The sequence below is a fragment of the Sceloporus occidentalis genome, unplaced genomic scaffold, assembly GCF_023333645.1.
Source record: "Sceloporus occidentalis isolate IW3139 unplaced genomic scaffold, rSceOcc1.0.p SCAF_8, whole genome shotgun sequence".
Classification (NCBI taxonomy): Eukaryota; Metazoa; Chordata; class Lepidosauria; order Squamata; family Phrynosomatidae; genus Sceloporus; species Sceloporus occidentalis.
Window position 1 is genome coordinate 32,493,931 of NW_028316988.1, and position 14,594 is coordinate 32,508,524.

The following is a 14,594-nucleotide window of genomic DNA, read 5'->3' on the forward strand; positions in this document are numbered from 1 at the left end:
TAGTTACATAATTACTTAGTTAATTGCATAGTTGTAGTTACAGTTAATGATAATAACATATTACTAAATAATTACTTCTAAACAGTTACAGTTAGTTACGTAGTTCTTTTATTTAGTTAGTTCCACAGGTAAGGTTGCAGTTAATAATAGTAAATTATAACTAAATAATTGTTATTAAATTGTTATGTTTAATTACATAGTTATTTACTTAGTTCCACATTTACAGTTACCATTAATAATAGTAAATTATTATTAAATATTTATTACTAAATAGTTATATTTAGTCACCTGGTTATTTTAAATTAACATTTAGTTATATAGTTACAATTAGTTGCATAGTTATTTATTTAGCTTGACAGTTGTTTGTTTATTTATTTACACAGTTATATTTACAGTTAATAATAGTAAATTATTATTAAGTAATTATTACTAAATAATACTAAGTCACATTATTTATTAATTATTAATTATTAATTACATTTAATTATAATTAAGTTAGGGATTTAAAAAAAGAAAATTGAGATGTAAATCATGATAATAATGATAAATAATATTATAATTCCCCTTCCAGGGCTCTGGACCTCCCTCCAGCTGCTTTCTCCGCGGCTGAAGAGCGCAATTTCGAGTTGCGTGGTTACAGGTTCGAAGCCGCAGTGGAGCAGCTGAGGCCACCAAGAGTGGTCCGCGTGGGGCTTGTCCAGAATAAAATCCAGCTCCCGACGGATGCTCCGGTGGCCGAACAGGTGACCACTCGGGGACCCCTTGCATGACCACTAGATAGACTAGATGACCACTAGCATGACCACCAGATGAACTAGATGACCACTGGGGGGACACCTTGCCTGACCACTAGATGACTTAGATGACCACTAGCGTTGCCACAAGATGACCACTGGGAACCCGTGGACTGACAAACTAAATGAACTAGATGACCACTGGGAGACCCCTTACATGACCACTAGATGGACGAGATGACCAATAGCACGACCACTAGATGAACTAGATGACCTCTGGAAGACCCCTTGCATGACCACTAGGTGGACTAGATGACCACTAGGTGAACTAAATTACCTCTGTGGCCCCTTGCCTGACCACTACATGAGTTAGATGACCACTAGCATGACCACTAATGAACTAGAGGGCCACTGAGGACCCTTTGCCTGACCACTAGTGACCTAGATAACCACTAACATGTCCACAAGATGAATTAAACGACCACTGAGGACCATTAGTGACTTAGATGACCACTAACATGCCCACAAGATGAACTAAATGACCACTGAGGACCCTTTGCCTGACCATTAGTGACCTAGATGACCACTAACATATCCACAAAATGAACTTAATGACCACTGAGGACCCTTTGCGTGACCATTAGTGACCTAGATGACCACTAGCATGACCACCAGATGAACTAGATGACCACTGAGGACCCTTTGCCTGACCACTAGTGACCCAGATGACCCCTAGCATGACCACTAGATGGACTAGATGACCAATGAGGACCCTTTGCCTGACCACTAGTGACCTAGATGACCACTAGCATGGCCACTAGATGGACTAGATGACCACTGGCAAACATTTCCGCCATCCAGGGACGGCAAATTTCCTTGTAATTTTTGCGACCGCCATCCAAAGGACAATCCTTGTTTTGCCTTTTAAATGTTAATTATCCTGAGCGTAAAAGCGCTTCTAACAAGGCTAATTACCCTCCGCTTCCTGCACGCTTTGATTCCCAGTACAAAATTGTGGCACGGGTTCAAAGGTTGCGGCGTTCGCTTTCGCTTATTTTTAGACTCTTTAATCCCGGCAATAAAATCCTCAAATCAAGGCAAATATATTGCTCATGCTAAATGTGAGATACGGCAGCGAGGAAAAACAATGTAAACGTATCGCTCGCGCTAAACGCAAGATACGGTGGCAAGGAAAAGTGTTAATTAGCGATTAATCTAATTCCCCCCCCCCTGTTCTTTTCGGATTAGGTTGCGGCACTCCACCGGCGCATAGAAGAAATCGTGGAAGTGGCGGCCATGTGCGGCGTCAACATTGTCTGCTTCCAGGAAGTCTGGAGTGAGTAGCGAGCCCGGGCGGCCATGTTTTTTTCAAAAAATTGCATTAATTGCGTTTTTAATTCTTTCCCCCAGCGATGCCTTTTGCGTTCTGCACCAGAGAGAGGCTCCCTTGGACCGAGTTCGCAGAATCGGCGGAAGATGGGCCGACGACGCGGTTTTGCCAGAAGGTACGGTGCAGAGACAAAATGGTCGTCCTTCCATCATTTTGAGACCTTAATTTAAGGGAGAAAAACATATTTTGTATTTTGAAATGTATTAGACCAAATAGATTTGCAATTTCAGTCCTAAATCTGCAAAATGGATCACACTAAATGCGGGATACAGAGTTGAGGAAAATCTTATGTTAGGACAGTTAGGGATGTTTCACCACTGTGGTGGTCATCTAGTTCATCTAGTGGCCATGCTAGGTGGTCATCTAGTTGGTCTAGTGGTCATGCAAGGGGTCCCTGGTGGTCATCTAGTTCATGCAAGGGGTCCCTGGTGGTCATCTTGTTCATCTAGTACCCATACTAGTCGTCATCTAGTTGGTCTAGTGGTCATGCAAGGGGTCCCTGGTGGTCATCTAGTTCATCTAGTGGTCATGCAAGGGGTCCCTGGTGGTCATCTAGTTCATCTAGTGGTCATGCAAGGGGTCCCTGGTGGTCATCTAGTTCATCTAGTGGCCATGCTAGTGGTCATCTAGTTGGTCTAGTGGTCAATCAAGGGGTTCCTGGTGGTCATCTAGTTCCTCTAGTGGTCATGCTGGAGAAGAGAAGGTTAAAACATCCCCAGCTCCCTCAGTCGTTCCTCATAGGGCTTCATGGTTTCCAGACCCTTCACCATTTCAGTCACCCTCCTTTGGACACGCTCCAGTTTCTCAATGTCCTTTTTTAATTGTGGTGCCCAGAACTGGACACAGTATTCCAGGTGGGGCCTGACCAAAGCAGAATAGAGTGGCAGTATTACTTCCCTTGATCTAGACACTATACTTCTATTGATGCAGCCTAGACTCGCATTGGCCTTGTTAGCTGCCGCATCGCACTGTTGACTCATATTCAACTTGTGATCTACTTGGACTCCTAGATCCCTTTCACACGTAGTTTCATTCAGCCAGGTGTCCTCCATCCTATATCTGTGCATTTCATTTTTCTGCCCTAAGTGCAGTACCTTACATTTCTCTGTGTTGAATTTCATTTTGTTAGCTTTGGCCCAGTTTTCTAGTCTGTTCAGGTCATTTTGAATCTTGATCCAAATTCCTCCTAATTTGGTGTCATCATGCTAGTGGTCATCTAGTTCATCTAGTGGTCATGCATGGGGTCTCCCAGTGGTCATCTAGTTCCTCTAGTGGTCATGCTAGTGGCCATCTATTTCCTCTAGAGGTCATGCAAGTGGCCATCTACTTCATCTAGTAGTCATGCTAGTGGTCACCTACTTCATCTAGTAGTCATGCTAGTGGTCACCTACTTCATCTAGTGGTCATCCAAGGGGTCCCCCAGTGGTCATTTACTTCATCTAGTGGTCATTCAAGGCGTCTCCTGGTGGTCATCTATTCAATGCAGTGGTCATGCAAGGGGTCCCCCAGTGGTCATCTAGTGACCGCATGCATTTCCTTTCGACACCATTTTCGACGCCAGCACCCTAACATTTTTCTGTCGCTGGGCAGATAACGTACGCGAAGGCACTGACCATTTGGCCGCAGATACGTATTTCTGCAAACGACCGGACAGTGCTTCTTCGGCCAGAGAGACGGGTCAAGCGCTGGGCGTCCGAGATTAATGGACGCTGGCGGTCAATATCTCCCCGGCGTCCGGAGAACATGAAGCGGAGAAAGGAAGGGAAGAGGAGGCTTAATCGGATCAAAGGGAGACATGATTGATGGCCGTAATGGAGGCCAACTGGGGCCATTATGCGCCGCCGGTCATTAGCCGCCATTAGCGGACGGCCATTTTTATGGAAAAACAAACGCACAACAGGATGCTTTAAAAGGCAATTTTCTAATTATGAGGCTTCTAACGGGAAAATAAACGAGGTTTATCCCATCCCATTAAAGCGCGAGGGTCGAGTTTTGTGTACCGTAAAAAGTGCACAGGAGGCTTATCCGGGTTCGTTCGGCGCCATTTCAGACGCGTGTTTTGCACGTACTTCTGAACGACCCGTGCCTCGTTTTCGCCCTCCCGCAGCTGGCCAAGAAGCACAACATGGCAGTTGTGTCGCCCATCCTGGAGCGCGACACCGCCCACAGCGAGACGCTCTGGAACACGGCGGTGGTGGTTTCGAACTCGGGCGCCGTGATGGGGAAGACGCGCAAGAACCATATCCCCAGAATCGGGGACTTTAACGAGGTGAGGGTCTGTCGGGTCGCGTTCGCCGTTTTCGCGGGGGTGTAAACAAGGGACGGATCACGCTAAATGTGAGATATGTCGTTGCGGAAAATGAAAAACTTATAGATACAGCGTAATTACAACCCGTTGTGTCTTAATACCTCCTTCCTCAGTCGACTTACTACATGGAGGGCGACCGCGGCCACCCCGTTTTCCAGACGCCGTTCGGACGTGTCGCAGTCAACATCTGTTACGGCCGCCATCACCCCCTCAATTGGCTCATGTTCGCCCTCAACGGAGCGGAGGTCATCTTCAACCCTTGCGCAACCATTGGGAAACTCAGGTAAATCTCGGCACGGTCCGTCGCGTCTGCCATGACGCCGACACCGTCGTGAATTAACCGCGGTTTTCCATCTCTCCGCAGCGAGTCCATGTGGCCCATCGAGGCGCACAACGCTGCCATCGCGAACCACTGCTTCGTTTGCGCCGTGAACCGTGTCGGGACGGTGAGTGTCTGCCACGGTTTTTACGGTTGCACTTTGACTGCAATTTTAATATTTGCGTCCGAACCGCCGCCATCATCATTATCGTTAGAGTTAAAGGAAGGGTTAGGGAAACCATCTTTTTTCCTTCGACAGCCAGACGCGGTTTAATTAGGTTTTCGTCTTTTTTGCGTTCAGCATTTCATGGTATGGAGGAAAAATGGCGCAATGCTGCCACCTTCTGGTTAAAAAGGGATAAGCTGTCGCAATGCAAGAGATCGTTTTATATATATATATATATATATATACACACACACACACACACACATACTGTATGTATGTGTGTATATATATATATATATATATATAAAATCATTAAATGATTTAAAACAAACAAACAAATAAACAACATAGTTAAATTTCGTATTTTATTCCACCTATTTTTTGTTTCGATCCAGGAAATTTATCCAAATCCTTTTACTTCAGGAGATGGAGGAGAAGGTACGTCCCTTTTATATAGATATAGATATAAAATTATATATATATATATATATATATATATATATGTATATATGTATATAAACACACACATGATAAAACATTATAACATATGTTTGTGTGTCTGTGAGTACATAAACACATAGGATATATATATATATATATATATATATATATATGAGAAAACGTAATATGTGTGTGTGTATATATATATATATATGAAAGCTAATAATAATAATAATAATAATAATAATAGGTTTTATTTATATACCGCCCAATCACTGGGAATCCGAGCGGTTTACAATAGAGGGGATAACAGACAGTTCCCTGCCCACAGGCTTACAATCTAAAAGACACGACACAAAAGGAGAAGGGAATGGTGAGGGGGGAGGGAATCAGGTCTAGCATTCTTCTCTCCCTCTGAGGCCTGGACCAAGGCAGATGGACCGGAGGGAGGGCTCTTCTTCTTCAGGCTAGCCCCTGATGGAACTGGGCCAGCCTTCTCTCTCCCTCAGAGGCCGAAAGATGACAGTTAGGGAGGGAGGAGCCTCTCTCTTCAGACTAGTCCGATGGCACTGGGCCAGCCCTCTCTCTCCCTCAGAGGCTGAAAGATGACAGTTAGGGAGGGAGGAGCATGCATGTATATATATATATATGAAAACGTAATATATATGTGTGTATATATGTATGTATGTGTGTATGTATATATATATATATATGTATGTATGTATCCACATATATATATATATATGATAACATATATATATATATATACACACACACACACACACACATATATATACACACACATGTGTTTGTGTATATATATGCATATATACATGCAGACACACATATATTTGTGTGCATGTATATATGTGTGTGTGTATATATATATATATATACACACACACACAAACACACACATGCATACAGTAATTAATACAGTGGTACCCCGGGTTACGAAATTAATTCGTTCCGCCGCCGCTTTCGTAACCCGGAAACTTTCGCTAGCCGAAAAGCCCATAGGCGCTAATAGCGAAAGCCGCGATTTCGTGTGAAATCGCGCCGAAAAGCACCAAAAATTTTCTTCGTAACCCGGAATAACCTTCGTAACCCGGAAACATTTAATTACATGGATTTTTTTCGTAACCCGGAAATTTCGTAAGGCGGCGCATTCGTATCCCGGGGTATGTATGTGTGTGTGTATATATATATATATATATATATATATTTGTGTGGAATGAGAGTCCATTGACCCTCCATTTTTGCTGGAGTAACACTCTCCTTACCTCTCCCTTTCCGGCGCAAAGCCCACCACGACTTCGGATACTTCTACGGCTCTAGTTACGCATCCGCTCCGGACGGCAGCCGAACCCCGGGCCTCTCTCGAACTCGGGACGGGCTCCTTGTGGCCGAGATGGACCTGAACCTTTGCAGACAGGTCGCCGACAAGTGGAACTTCAAGGTAAAATGTCCCCCGAAGCCACCGCAAAAACCGCGTCCTACAACTACGCGTTTGCGCAGTTTTGTAAAAAAGGCGAAATTTTTCGACTCTGAAACCGTGGTTTTTATTAATTAAGGCTGCAACAGCATTCGCGAGTTTGCAAACTATAATATTTAATCATTTGATAAACGTTTCGTTTTGGGATTAAAATGAAATCGAATTGATAAAGTAAAATGAAAAATAAAGAAGAAGTCAAAGTCAGGAGATCAATTATTGACTGACTTACTTCGCATATAACATTTTAATAATTTAATTTAATTTAATTATTTGATAAACGAGTCAGTTGAAATTAAAATGAAATCAAATCGATTAAGTAAATTAAAAAATAAAGAAGAAGTCAGGAAATAAATGACTTGCGGATTGAATTATATAACAGCGTTTGTAAATTCGCGAATAATAATATTTAATTGTTTGATAGAACGAGTCGGTTGGGATTAAAATGAAATCAAATTGATTAAAATAAATAAATAAATAAATAAATAAATAAGGCAGGAGGTGAATTATTGAACGATAGAAATATCATTGCAAATTTGCCAATCATAATATTTAATCGTTTGATGAACGAGTCGGTTGGGATTAAAATGAAATCGAATCGATTAAGTAAATTAAAAAATAAAGAAGTCAGGAAATAAATGACTGACGGATTTAATTATAGAACAGCGTTTGCAAATTTGCGAATAATAATATTTAATCATTTGATAATTGGGTCACCCTTATAACATTAATTAATTAAAAGAAGAAATAGGGAAACAAATGACTGATCGATTTAATGATAGAATTCACTAAATTCAATCACTAAATTCTATCATTAAATTGCCCATTTGTCAACAATAATATTTAATCATTTGATAAACGAGTCACACTTTTGGGAGAAAATCAAAGACAAAGAAGGATTGATTAAATACATTACTGACCGATCAAATGGTCACTTTTTTTCCTCCAGATGACCGGCAGATACGAGATGTACGTCCGAGAGCTGGCCGAAGCGGTGCGGCCGGATTTTGTACCGAACATCATCAAAGAGTGAATTAAGCATTTAATTAAGGATTTAATTAAATAAGAATTTAATGTAATTAAGCATCAATTAAGATTCGTTTCCCGTAACGATCGTCCCATTTAATCCTTCCGTTTTCCATTCATCCTCAGCTTCCTTCCTTTGCAAACCATCCATCTATTGATGAATTCATTGATCCGTTTATTGACCGATCGATCAATCAATTGGATGCAGACCTGACAAATCCGCGTAACAAGCCTAATTGAACCCAAATCCTTACCCTTCCCGCTTTATTGATCGCTTTCTAATAAAGCCCTGTTTTCTTATGGATCAATACAGCTCGGCGCATTGAACAACCGATCGCGATCGATTCTGATCAAATCGTTTTATTATCATTATAATTACAATCGAGAACGGCTTACGACTAAAATAAATTTGCATATAAAATTAATCCGCATGTAAAATAATCCTTACATTCGCCATCGTTTCTCGTTTTATGGCTTCGGCGCGTTTTTTGCCGCGCGGAAAAAACGCGGCAGCGCAAAAGTGACGTTTCATGTTTTTCGGCAGCCATTTTGTTTGGTGTGACAACCGGGAGCCGACGCGGCAATCCCATTTCCGATTACGCGCCACTTTGCGCAGGTCCATTATGGAAAGCGGCCATTTTGTTTCATTCGTAGAGTTTATAGTGAGTTCTTCTGCGGCACAATATATATATATATATATATATATATATTTATTTTCTTAATGTTCTGCCCAAAAAATCACCACAAAAAATCGGGCGTCCCGCGTTCTTTGCGTCCTCGCCGCACTAAAATATCGTGGAGAGTCCTGAGATAAGCGAATGACACCAAAATGAATCCGGGAGCGGCGGGCAACCGACAGCGACGACGGCTTCAGCGCCGTGACAGCATGTATTTCCCACGCGTCAGCTGTTGCTGTAAACGAAGAGGATGTCCTCGTCCGTGCCGTAACTCGTCCTCGCTTCTTCGAAATTGTCGACGCTGGTGCAGCAGGTCCCTGCGCGGTGAGAAAGGAAATGGCGCCATTATGTGACCATAGAGTTGCGCTGGAGGACCCAGAGATTCCTAGAGAGGACACTTCCCTAGGCCTTTGTAGGCCCTCCAGTGGTATTCTATGGGAATATATGACCATAGAGTTGCTCTGAAGGACCTAGAGATTCCTAGAGACTACACTTCCCTAGGCCTTTGTAGGTCATCCAGTGCTATTCTATGAGAAGACGTGACCATAGAGTTGCACTGAAGGACCTAGAGATTCCTAGAGAGGACACTTCCCTAGGCCTTTGTATGTCCTCCAGTGTTATTCTATGGGAAGATATGACCATAGAGTTGCACTGGAGGACCTAGATATTCCTAGAGAGAACACTTCCATAGGCATTTGTAGCCCCTCCAGTGTTATTCTATGGGAAGATACGATCATAGAGTTGCACTGGAGGACCTAGAGATTCCTAGAGAGGACACGTCTGGCATATAATGTTATTCTATGGGAAGACGTGACCATAGAGTTGCACTGGAGGACCTAGAAATTCCTAGAGGGGACACATCCATAGCCATTTGTAGGTCCTCCAGTGTTATTCTATGGGGAGATATGACCATAGAGTTGTTCTGGAGGACCCAGAGATTCCTAGAGAGGACACCTCTCCATTAAACCGGGGTTTTCGACGCTTACTCACGGTCGGCGTACGCGGGGTTGTTGTAATAGATGCTCCCTGAGGCGCGGTTGTATCCGCAAAGGACGATGAAATGGCCCTGGTAGTCTGGACTGCGGCAGAAGCACTTCTGTCCGATGGGGAGGAAGCAGCAGTACTTGACAGGACTCGAACACAGCTCGCAGAGGAGGACGACGGCGTTGACCAGGACAATGGCCAAGTGGCCACGGGAGAGGTGCCTCTGGACGTCCTGAACGGTCACCGCGCTGGAAAAGACGGCGGCAAAATAGAATATGGGTTCGGATAATAGGTCCTGTCTAGGAATCTCTGGGTCCTCCGGTGCAATTCTGACATAGGGCTGACCATAGAGTTGCGCTGGAGGACCAAGATGTTCCTAGAGAGGACACTTCTATAGGCCTTTCCAGGTCCTCCAGTGTTATTCTATGGGAAGATATGACCATAGAGTTGATTTTGAGGATGTAGAGATTCCTAGAGAGGACACTCCTCTAGGCCTTTGTAGGTCCTCCAGTGCAAATGCTGACCATAGGGTTACAATGGAGGACATAGAGATTCCTAGAGAGGACACTTCTCTAAGCATTTGTAGGTCCTCCAGTGTCATTCTATGGTCAATGTGTGGCTAATATTGACCATGGAGTTGCACTGGAGGACCTAGAGTCCTAAAAGAGTATACGTCTGGCGAACGCTGACCATAGAGTTGCTCTGGAGGACCTAAAGATTCCTAGAGAGGACACTTCTCAAGGCATTTGTAGGTCCTTCAATGTTATTCTATGGGAAGATATGACCATAGAGTTGCACTGCAGGACCCAGAGATTCCTAGAGAGGACACTTCTGGTGGATGTTGACGATAGAATTGCCCTGGTGGACCTAGAGATTCCTAGACAGGACACTTCTCTAAGCATTTGTAGATCCTCCAGTGTCATTCTACGGTCAATGTGTGGCGAATATCAACCATAGAGTTGCACTGGAGGACCTAGAGCAGGGGTAGGCAACCTTTTTTGAGCTGGAGGCCGGGTTGCTGTCCCTCAGAGAACTGGGGGGCCGAAGCCGGGGTGTGTGTGGAGCTTCCACCCCCGGGGGTGGGGCCGCGTGCTGGGGGCGGAGCTTCCACCCTATGGGGCGGAGCTTCCACCATCCAGGGGCGGAGCTTCCACCCTCCAGGGGCGGACCTTCCACCCCGAGGGCGGAGCTTCCACCCCCAGGGGCCAGGCCACCTCCTCTATGCCGGCCCCTGACGGGGCCCCAGGCCCTGTCAGAGGCTGGGAAAGAGCCGGCGGGGACCGCCAGCGCTGGAGGCCTCCCCGTCTTTGCCGGCCCCTGACGCCAGAGGCCCGCTGCCACCGCCGGAGCCCTCCTGGAGGGCCCCAGCGAAGGCAACAGGCCTCTGGGAGGCCCACTGCCATCGCAGGAGCCCTCCTGGATAGGGTTGCCATAAGTCAGGACCTCCAAACTGGGATGAATGTAGGACACGTGTAGGACAAAATTTTCAAATGTAGGGAAATTTTTTTAAAAATGGAGGACACACAAAAAAATGGCTGTTTTTTTAAAAATGTTAATATAAATGCATGTTTCTTAGGCATGATCAAAATGGAGGACATTTGGGCATTATTTCTAGACAGATGGCACAAATGTACTTCCCTTTCTGGCCAAACCATCCCCCTCCCCATCCCAAAACACAGGACAGCACATTTGGGCATTGAACATGACTTTACTTAACATGGTAATCTCTTGCATATTTCAGAGGCTTACTGCATAACCAAACTCTTTGGGTTTCACACTGAACATGGGTTCACATAGCTATGCATACTGAATATGTCAAGGTGGTTTAACAAGAAGTGATTTGCCCTTGGTTTCATGTGTCTCGCACCAGCTATACTTCTCAGAAGTGTGTACTTGGTCAAGGGACTTTGGTTTTTCTTTACTGCACATGAGTTTGTAAAAATCACCTCAGAGGCTTGCTGATATCAATACCACCACCACCACCATCATCATCACCAGTATCATTGTTAAAGCAAACCTGTACAAATGGAATGGAAATCCTCCTCCTCCTCTTCCTCCTCCTTCATCCTTCCTCCTCTCCTTCCTCCTCCTTCATCCTTCCTCCTCCCCCTCTTTTTCCTCCTTCATCCCTCCTCCTTTTCTTCCTCCTCCTCTTCTTCCTCCTTCATCCCTCCTTCCTCCCTCCTCCTCTCCTTCCTCCTCCTTCATCCTTCCTCCTCCTCCGCCGCCGCCTTGGCGCGCTCCCCCTCTGCACACTCCAGTGGCACCGGAAGCAGGCAGGCAGCAGCCACCCACCTCCTCTTCCGCCTCGCGCGCTGGGTGCTTGTCTTGGCCCTGGCTGGCCGGCGGCAGCGCGCACTCGGCCCTGCTTGCGCGCGGGGCTAGAAAGGCTGAGGAGGCGGAGGCAGTAAATGGCCGGCCGGCTGCATGAGCAGCCGCAGCCATACAGGGAGCGCGCGGGGGCAGAGGAGGCGGCGGAGGAGGAGGAGGTGGGTGGCTGCGGGCGGGGCAGTCCCCCCTTTTGCCTGGAAACCGGACCGGGACCGGGCCAGGACCCCCAAAAGCGGGATTGCCCCACCTACAGGCGGGATATGGCATCCCTACTCCTGGACGGCCCCAGCGAAGGCAACTGGCCTCCCAGAGGCCCGCTGCCGCCGTTGGAGCCCTCCTGGACGGCCCCAGCGATGGCAACTGGCCTCCCAGGGGCCCGCTGCTGCCGTCGGAGCCCTCCTGGAGGGCCCCTGCGACGGCAACTGGCCTCCCAGAGGCCCGCTGTCGCCGCCGGAGCCCTCCTGGAGGACCCAAGCGAAGGCAACGGGCCTCTGGGAGGCCCACTGCCGTCGCAGGAGCCCTCCTGGAGGGCCCCAGCGAGAGCAACTAGCCTCCCAGGGGCCCGCTGCCGCCATTGGAGCCCTCCTGGAGGGCCCCTGCGATAGCAATGGGCCTCCCAGGGGCCTGCTGCCGCCGTCAGAGCCCTCCTGGAGGAGCCAGGGGCTGGCTCAAAGGCCTCCGCGGGCCGCATCCGGCCCACGGGCTGGAGGTTGCCAACCCCTGACCTAGAAAGTCCTAAAGAGTATACGTCCGGCGAACGCTGACCATAGAGTTGCTCTGGAGGACCTAGCAATTCCTAGAGAGGACACTTCTCTAGGCATTTGTAGCTCCTCCAGTGTGACTCTATCGTCAAATTCCGGCGCAATTGCGCAAACTCTGTTCTATACTGACCGTTGAACTCACCATTTCTCAACTAGGACTTTGCAGGCTTTGGCTTGCGCAAAAAGCTGGTTGACGCGGTTCTCCTCCGTGTCGAAGTGTTTCCTATAGAAAGACTGAAAGAGACGGGGGGGGGGGGTGAATCACGTCAGACCGCAAAATGGCGCTCGCGAGAAATTCGGGGATCATGGGACCGAAGCCAAAAATAAAATAAAATAATTAAATAAATAAATTAAATTAAAATTAATTAAATAAATATTAATTTAATTAATTAAAATTAATTAAATAAATTATTTAAGATTTAATTTTAATATATCGCTCACGCGAAATGCGAGATACAAGTTCGAGGAAAAATAATAATAATAAAATCTGGGATTAATTTAATTATTAATTCATTAGCGCGAACGAAACGAACCTGGTTCTTGTAGCCTTTGTCCACTCCGAGGGTCTGGGTGCAAAACCGGTGCTTGACGCCGAAATGCCGCATCAAATACGCCAAGTCGATGGTCCAGATGCTCTTGGTCAAGCGCAGTTCTTGGATGGCCCGCTGGAAACCGTCATCGTCCAGGAGGTCCAGGTACCTGAGGCGAGGAAATTGGCACAGTTACGTAGATTTATGTAAATCCGTACAGACCCGCGCCGCTGCACGCCGAGCAGACTTACTTGAGGACCATCCTGGAGCAGGCCAGGCCACAGTCCCAGTGGTAGAGCTGCTGGAGGATGGGGACCTTCAGCTGGACGGTTTCGGCTGCGCCGCGGACAGGAGGGACGCCAGTGTGAATCGCAGTTCGCGCAGGAGAACAAGAGACACAAGGCATTAGTGCTTAGTAAGAACTACAAATCCCAGAGTTCCATAGGCTACAAGGCATCTTCCTAAAGCAGAGGGAGGAGGAGGAGGAGGAGGCCTTTCGCTCTCTGCACATGCTCAGGAGCACTCTTTACGGATGCAATGCAGGAAAGGGTGAGGAAAAGGACCCTTTCCTTCCTCCCTTTGCCCTCTGCACATGCTCAGGAGCACTGCCTTCCCAATCCAATGGAGGAAAGTATAAGGAAAAAGACTGGGGCAGCCATTTTCTTTCTCCCTTTGCCCTCTGCACATGCTCAGGAGCACTCCTTCCATCCCAATCCAATGGAGGCCTTTGCTTTATCCCTTTGCCCTCTGTACATTTTTAGGAGCACTCCTTTCCAATGCAAACCAATGGAGCCCTTTCCTTTATCCCTTTGCCCTCTGCACATGCTCAGGAGCACTCCTTTCCAATGCAAAGGTATTAAGGAGAAGCAAGGGGGACCTTTCTATCTCCCTTTGCCCTCTGTCCATGCTCAGGAGCACTCCTTTCCCAATGCAAACCAACGGAGCCCTTTCCTTCTTCCCTTTGCCCTCTGCACATGCTCAGGAACACTGATGCAAAGCAATGGCGCTCTGAACATGCTCAGAGGCACCACCCACAGACCTGGGTGAGGCGGGGCAGTCCCCTTTCCTTCCTCTTCCTCTTCCTCTTCCTCTTCCGCCTCTCGGCCGGGGCTCTTCATGGCTGAGGAGTCCTACCTTGCAGGGAGCCCTCTGACGTCTCTTAGCCCCGCCCCTGGTCCCGCCCAGGAGCCCTTGCAAACCCCGCCCCTAAGCCCTCCCCCTTACAGCCAGAAAACACGTTTAACACGCATGTTTGACGGATTCATACGTTCGGGGGGGGAAGGAATACACGCGAATAAACGCGTGTTTTGAGGCCTGTAGTGTTATTTTTCCTATGGGAAATGTATTCCAAACCCTCACTCTCCTCCAAATTAAGAAATATCAGGTTTAGGGCCGTAATTAGGAGCAAGTGTTGACACGCGTTAATTATAAATTA

The 14,594-nt window shown here is 46.7% G+C and overlaps 2 protein-coding genes across 5 annotated transcripts in view; one reads left to right on the forward strand and one right to left on the reverse strand.

The window, feature by feature from the left end:
- LOC149308569 (beta-ureidopropionase-like) overlaps positions 1-8,152 on the forward strand; it is an 8,617-nt gene extending 465 nt beyond the window's left edge. Inside the window, exons 2-11 of one of the 3 annotated variants that reach the window (XM_089536033.1) lie at positions 572-743; positions 1,983-2,070; positions 2,145-2,239; positions 4,232-4,393; positions 4,546-4,715; positions 4,797-4,878; positions 5,313-5,355; positions 6,663-6,817; positions 7,800-7,879; positions 8,003-8,152. In XM_089536033.1, the coding sequence (XP_089392159.1) occupies positions 572-743; positions 1,983-2,070; positions 2,145-2,239; positions 4,232-4,393; positions 4,546-4,715; positions 4,797-4,878; positions 5,313-5,355; positions 6,663-6,817; positions 7,800-7,879; positions 8,003-8,090 (1,135 nt within the window). In that variant the 3' untranslated portion in view covers positions 8,091-8,152. Of the gene's footprint in view, positions 1-571; positions 744-1,982; positions 2,071-2,144; positions 2,240-4,231; positions 4,394-4,545; positions 4,716-4,796; positions 4,879-5,312; positions 5,356-6,662; positions 6,818-7,799 lie in introns of all 3 variants that reach the window. The other 2 variants (XM_089536031.1, XM_089536032.1) reach the window with 2 other exon arrangements.
- A 66-nt stretch (positions 8,153-8,218) lies between these two features.
- LOC149308570 (protein GUCD1-like) lies at positions 8,219-14,337 on the reverse strand. Of its 2 annotated transcripts, none has more exons than XM_089536034.1 (6): positions 14,199-14,337; positions 13,411-13,495; positions 13,163-13,328; positions 12,772-12,863; positions 9,540-9,785; positions 8,219-8,870 (listed from the first exon to the last, which is right to left on the reverse strand). In XM_089536034.1, exons 1-6 carry the CDS (start codon positions 14,275-14,277, stop codon positions 8,747-8,749), a joined length of 792 nt encoding a protein of 263 aa, XP_089392160.1. In that variant the 5' UTR covers positions 14,278-14,337; the 3' UTR covers positions 8,219-8,746. The 2 variants fall into 2 exon arrangements, with proteins under 2 accessions (XP_089392160.1, XP_089392161.1); XM_089536035.1 differs by having other exon boundaries at positions 9,544-9,785; positions 14,199-14,334.
- Positions 14,338-14,594: the final 257 nt, after the last annotated feature.

What these genes read in the sequence shown, in the direction of transcription:
- LOC149308570 (XM_089536034.1), bottom strand. Translation starts at nt 14,277, where the DNA reads ATGAAGAGCCCCGGCCGAGAGGCGGAAGAGGAAGAGGAAGAGGAAGAG. An exon ending in GACTGCCCCGCCTCACCCAG is followed by an intron (nt 13,496 to 14,198) that starts GTCTGTGGGTGG and finishes TCCGCGGCGCAG; the next exon opens with CCGAAACCGTCCAGCTGAAG. An exon ending in AAAGTCCTAGTTGAGAAATG is followed by an intron (nt 9,786 to 12,771) that starts GTGAGTTCAACG and finishes CGTCTTTTCCAG; the next exon opens with CGCGGTGACCGTTCAGGACG.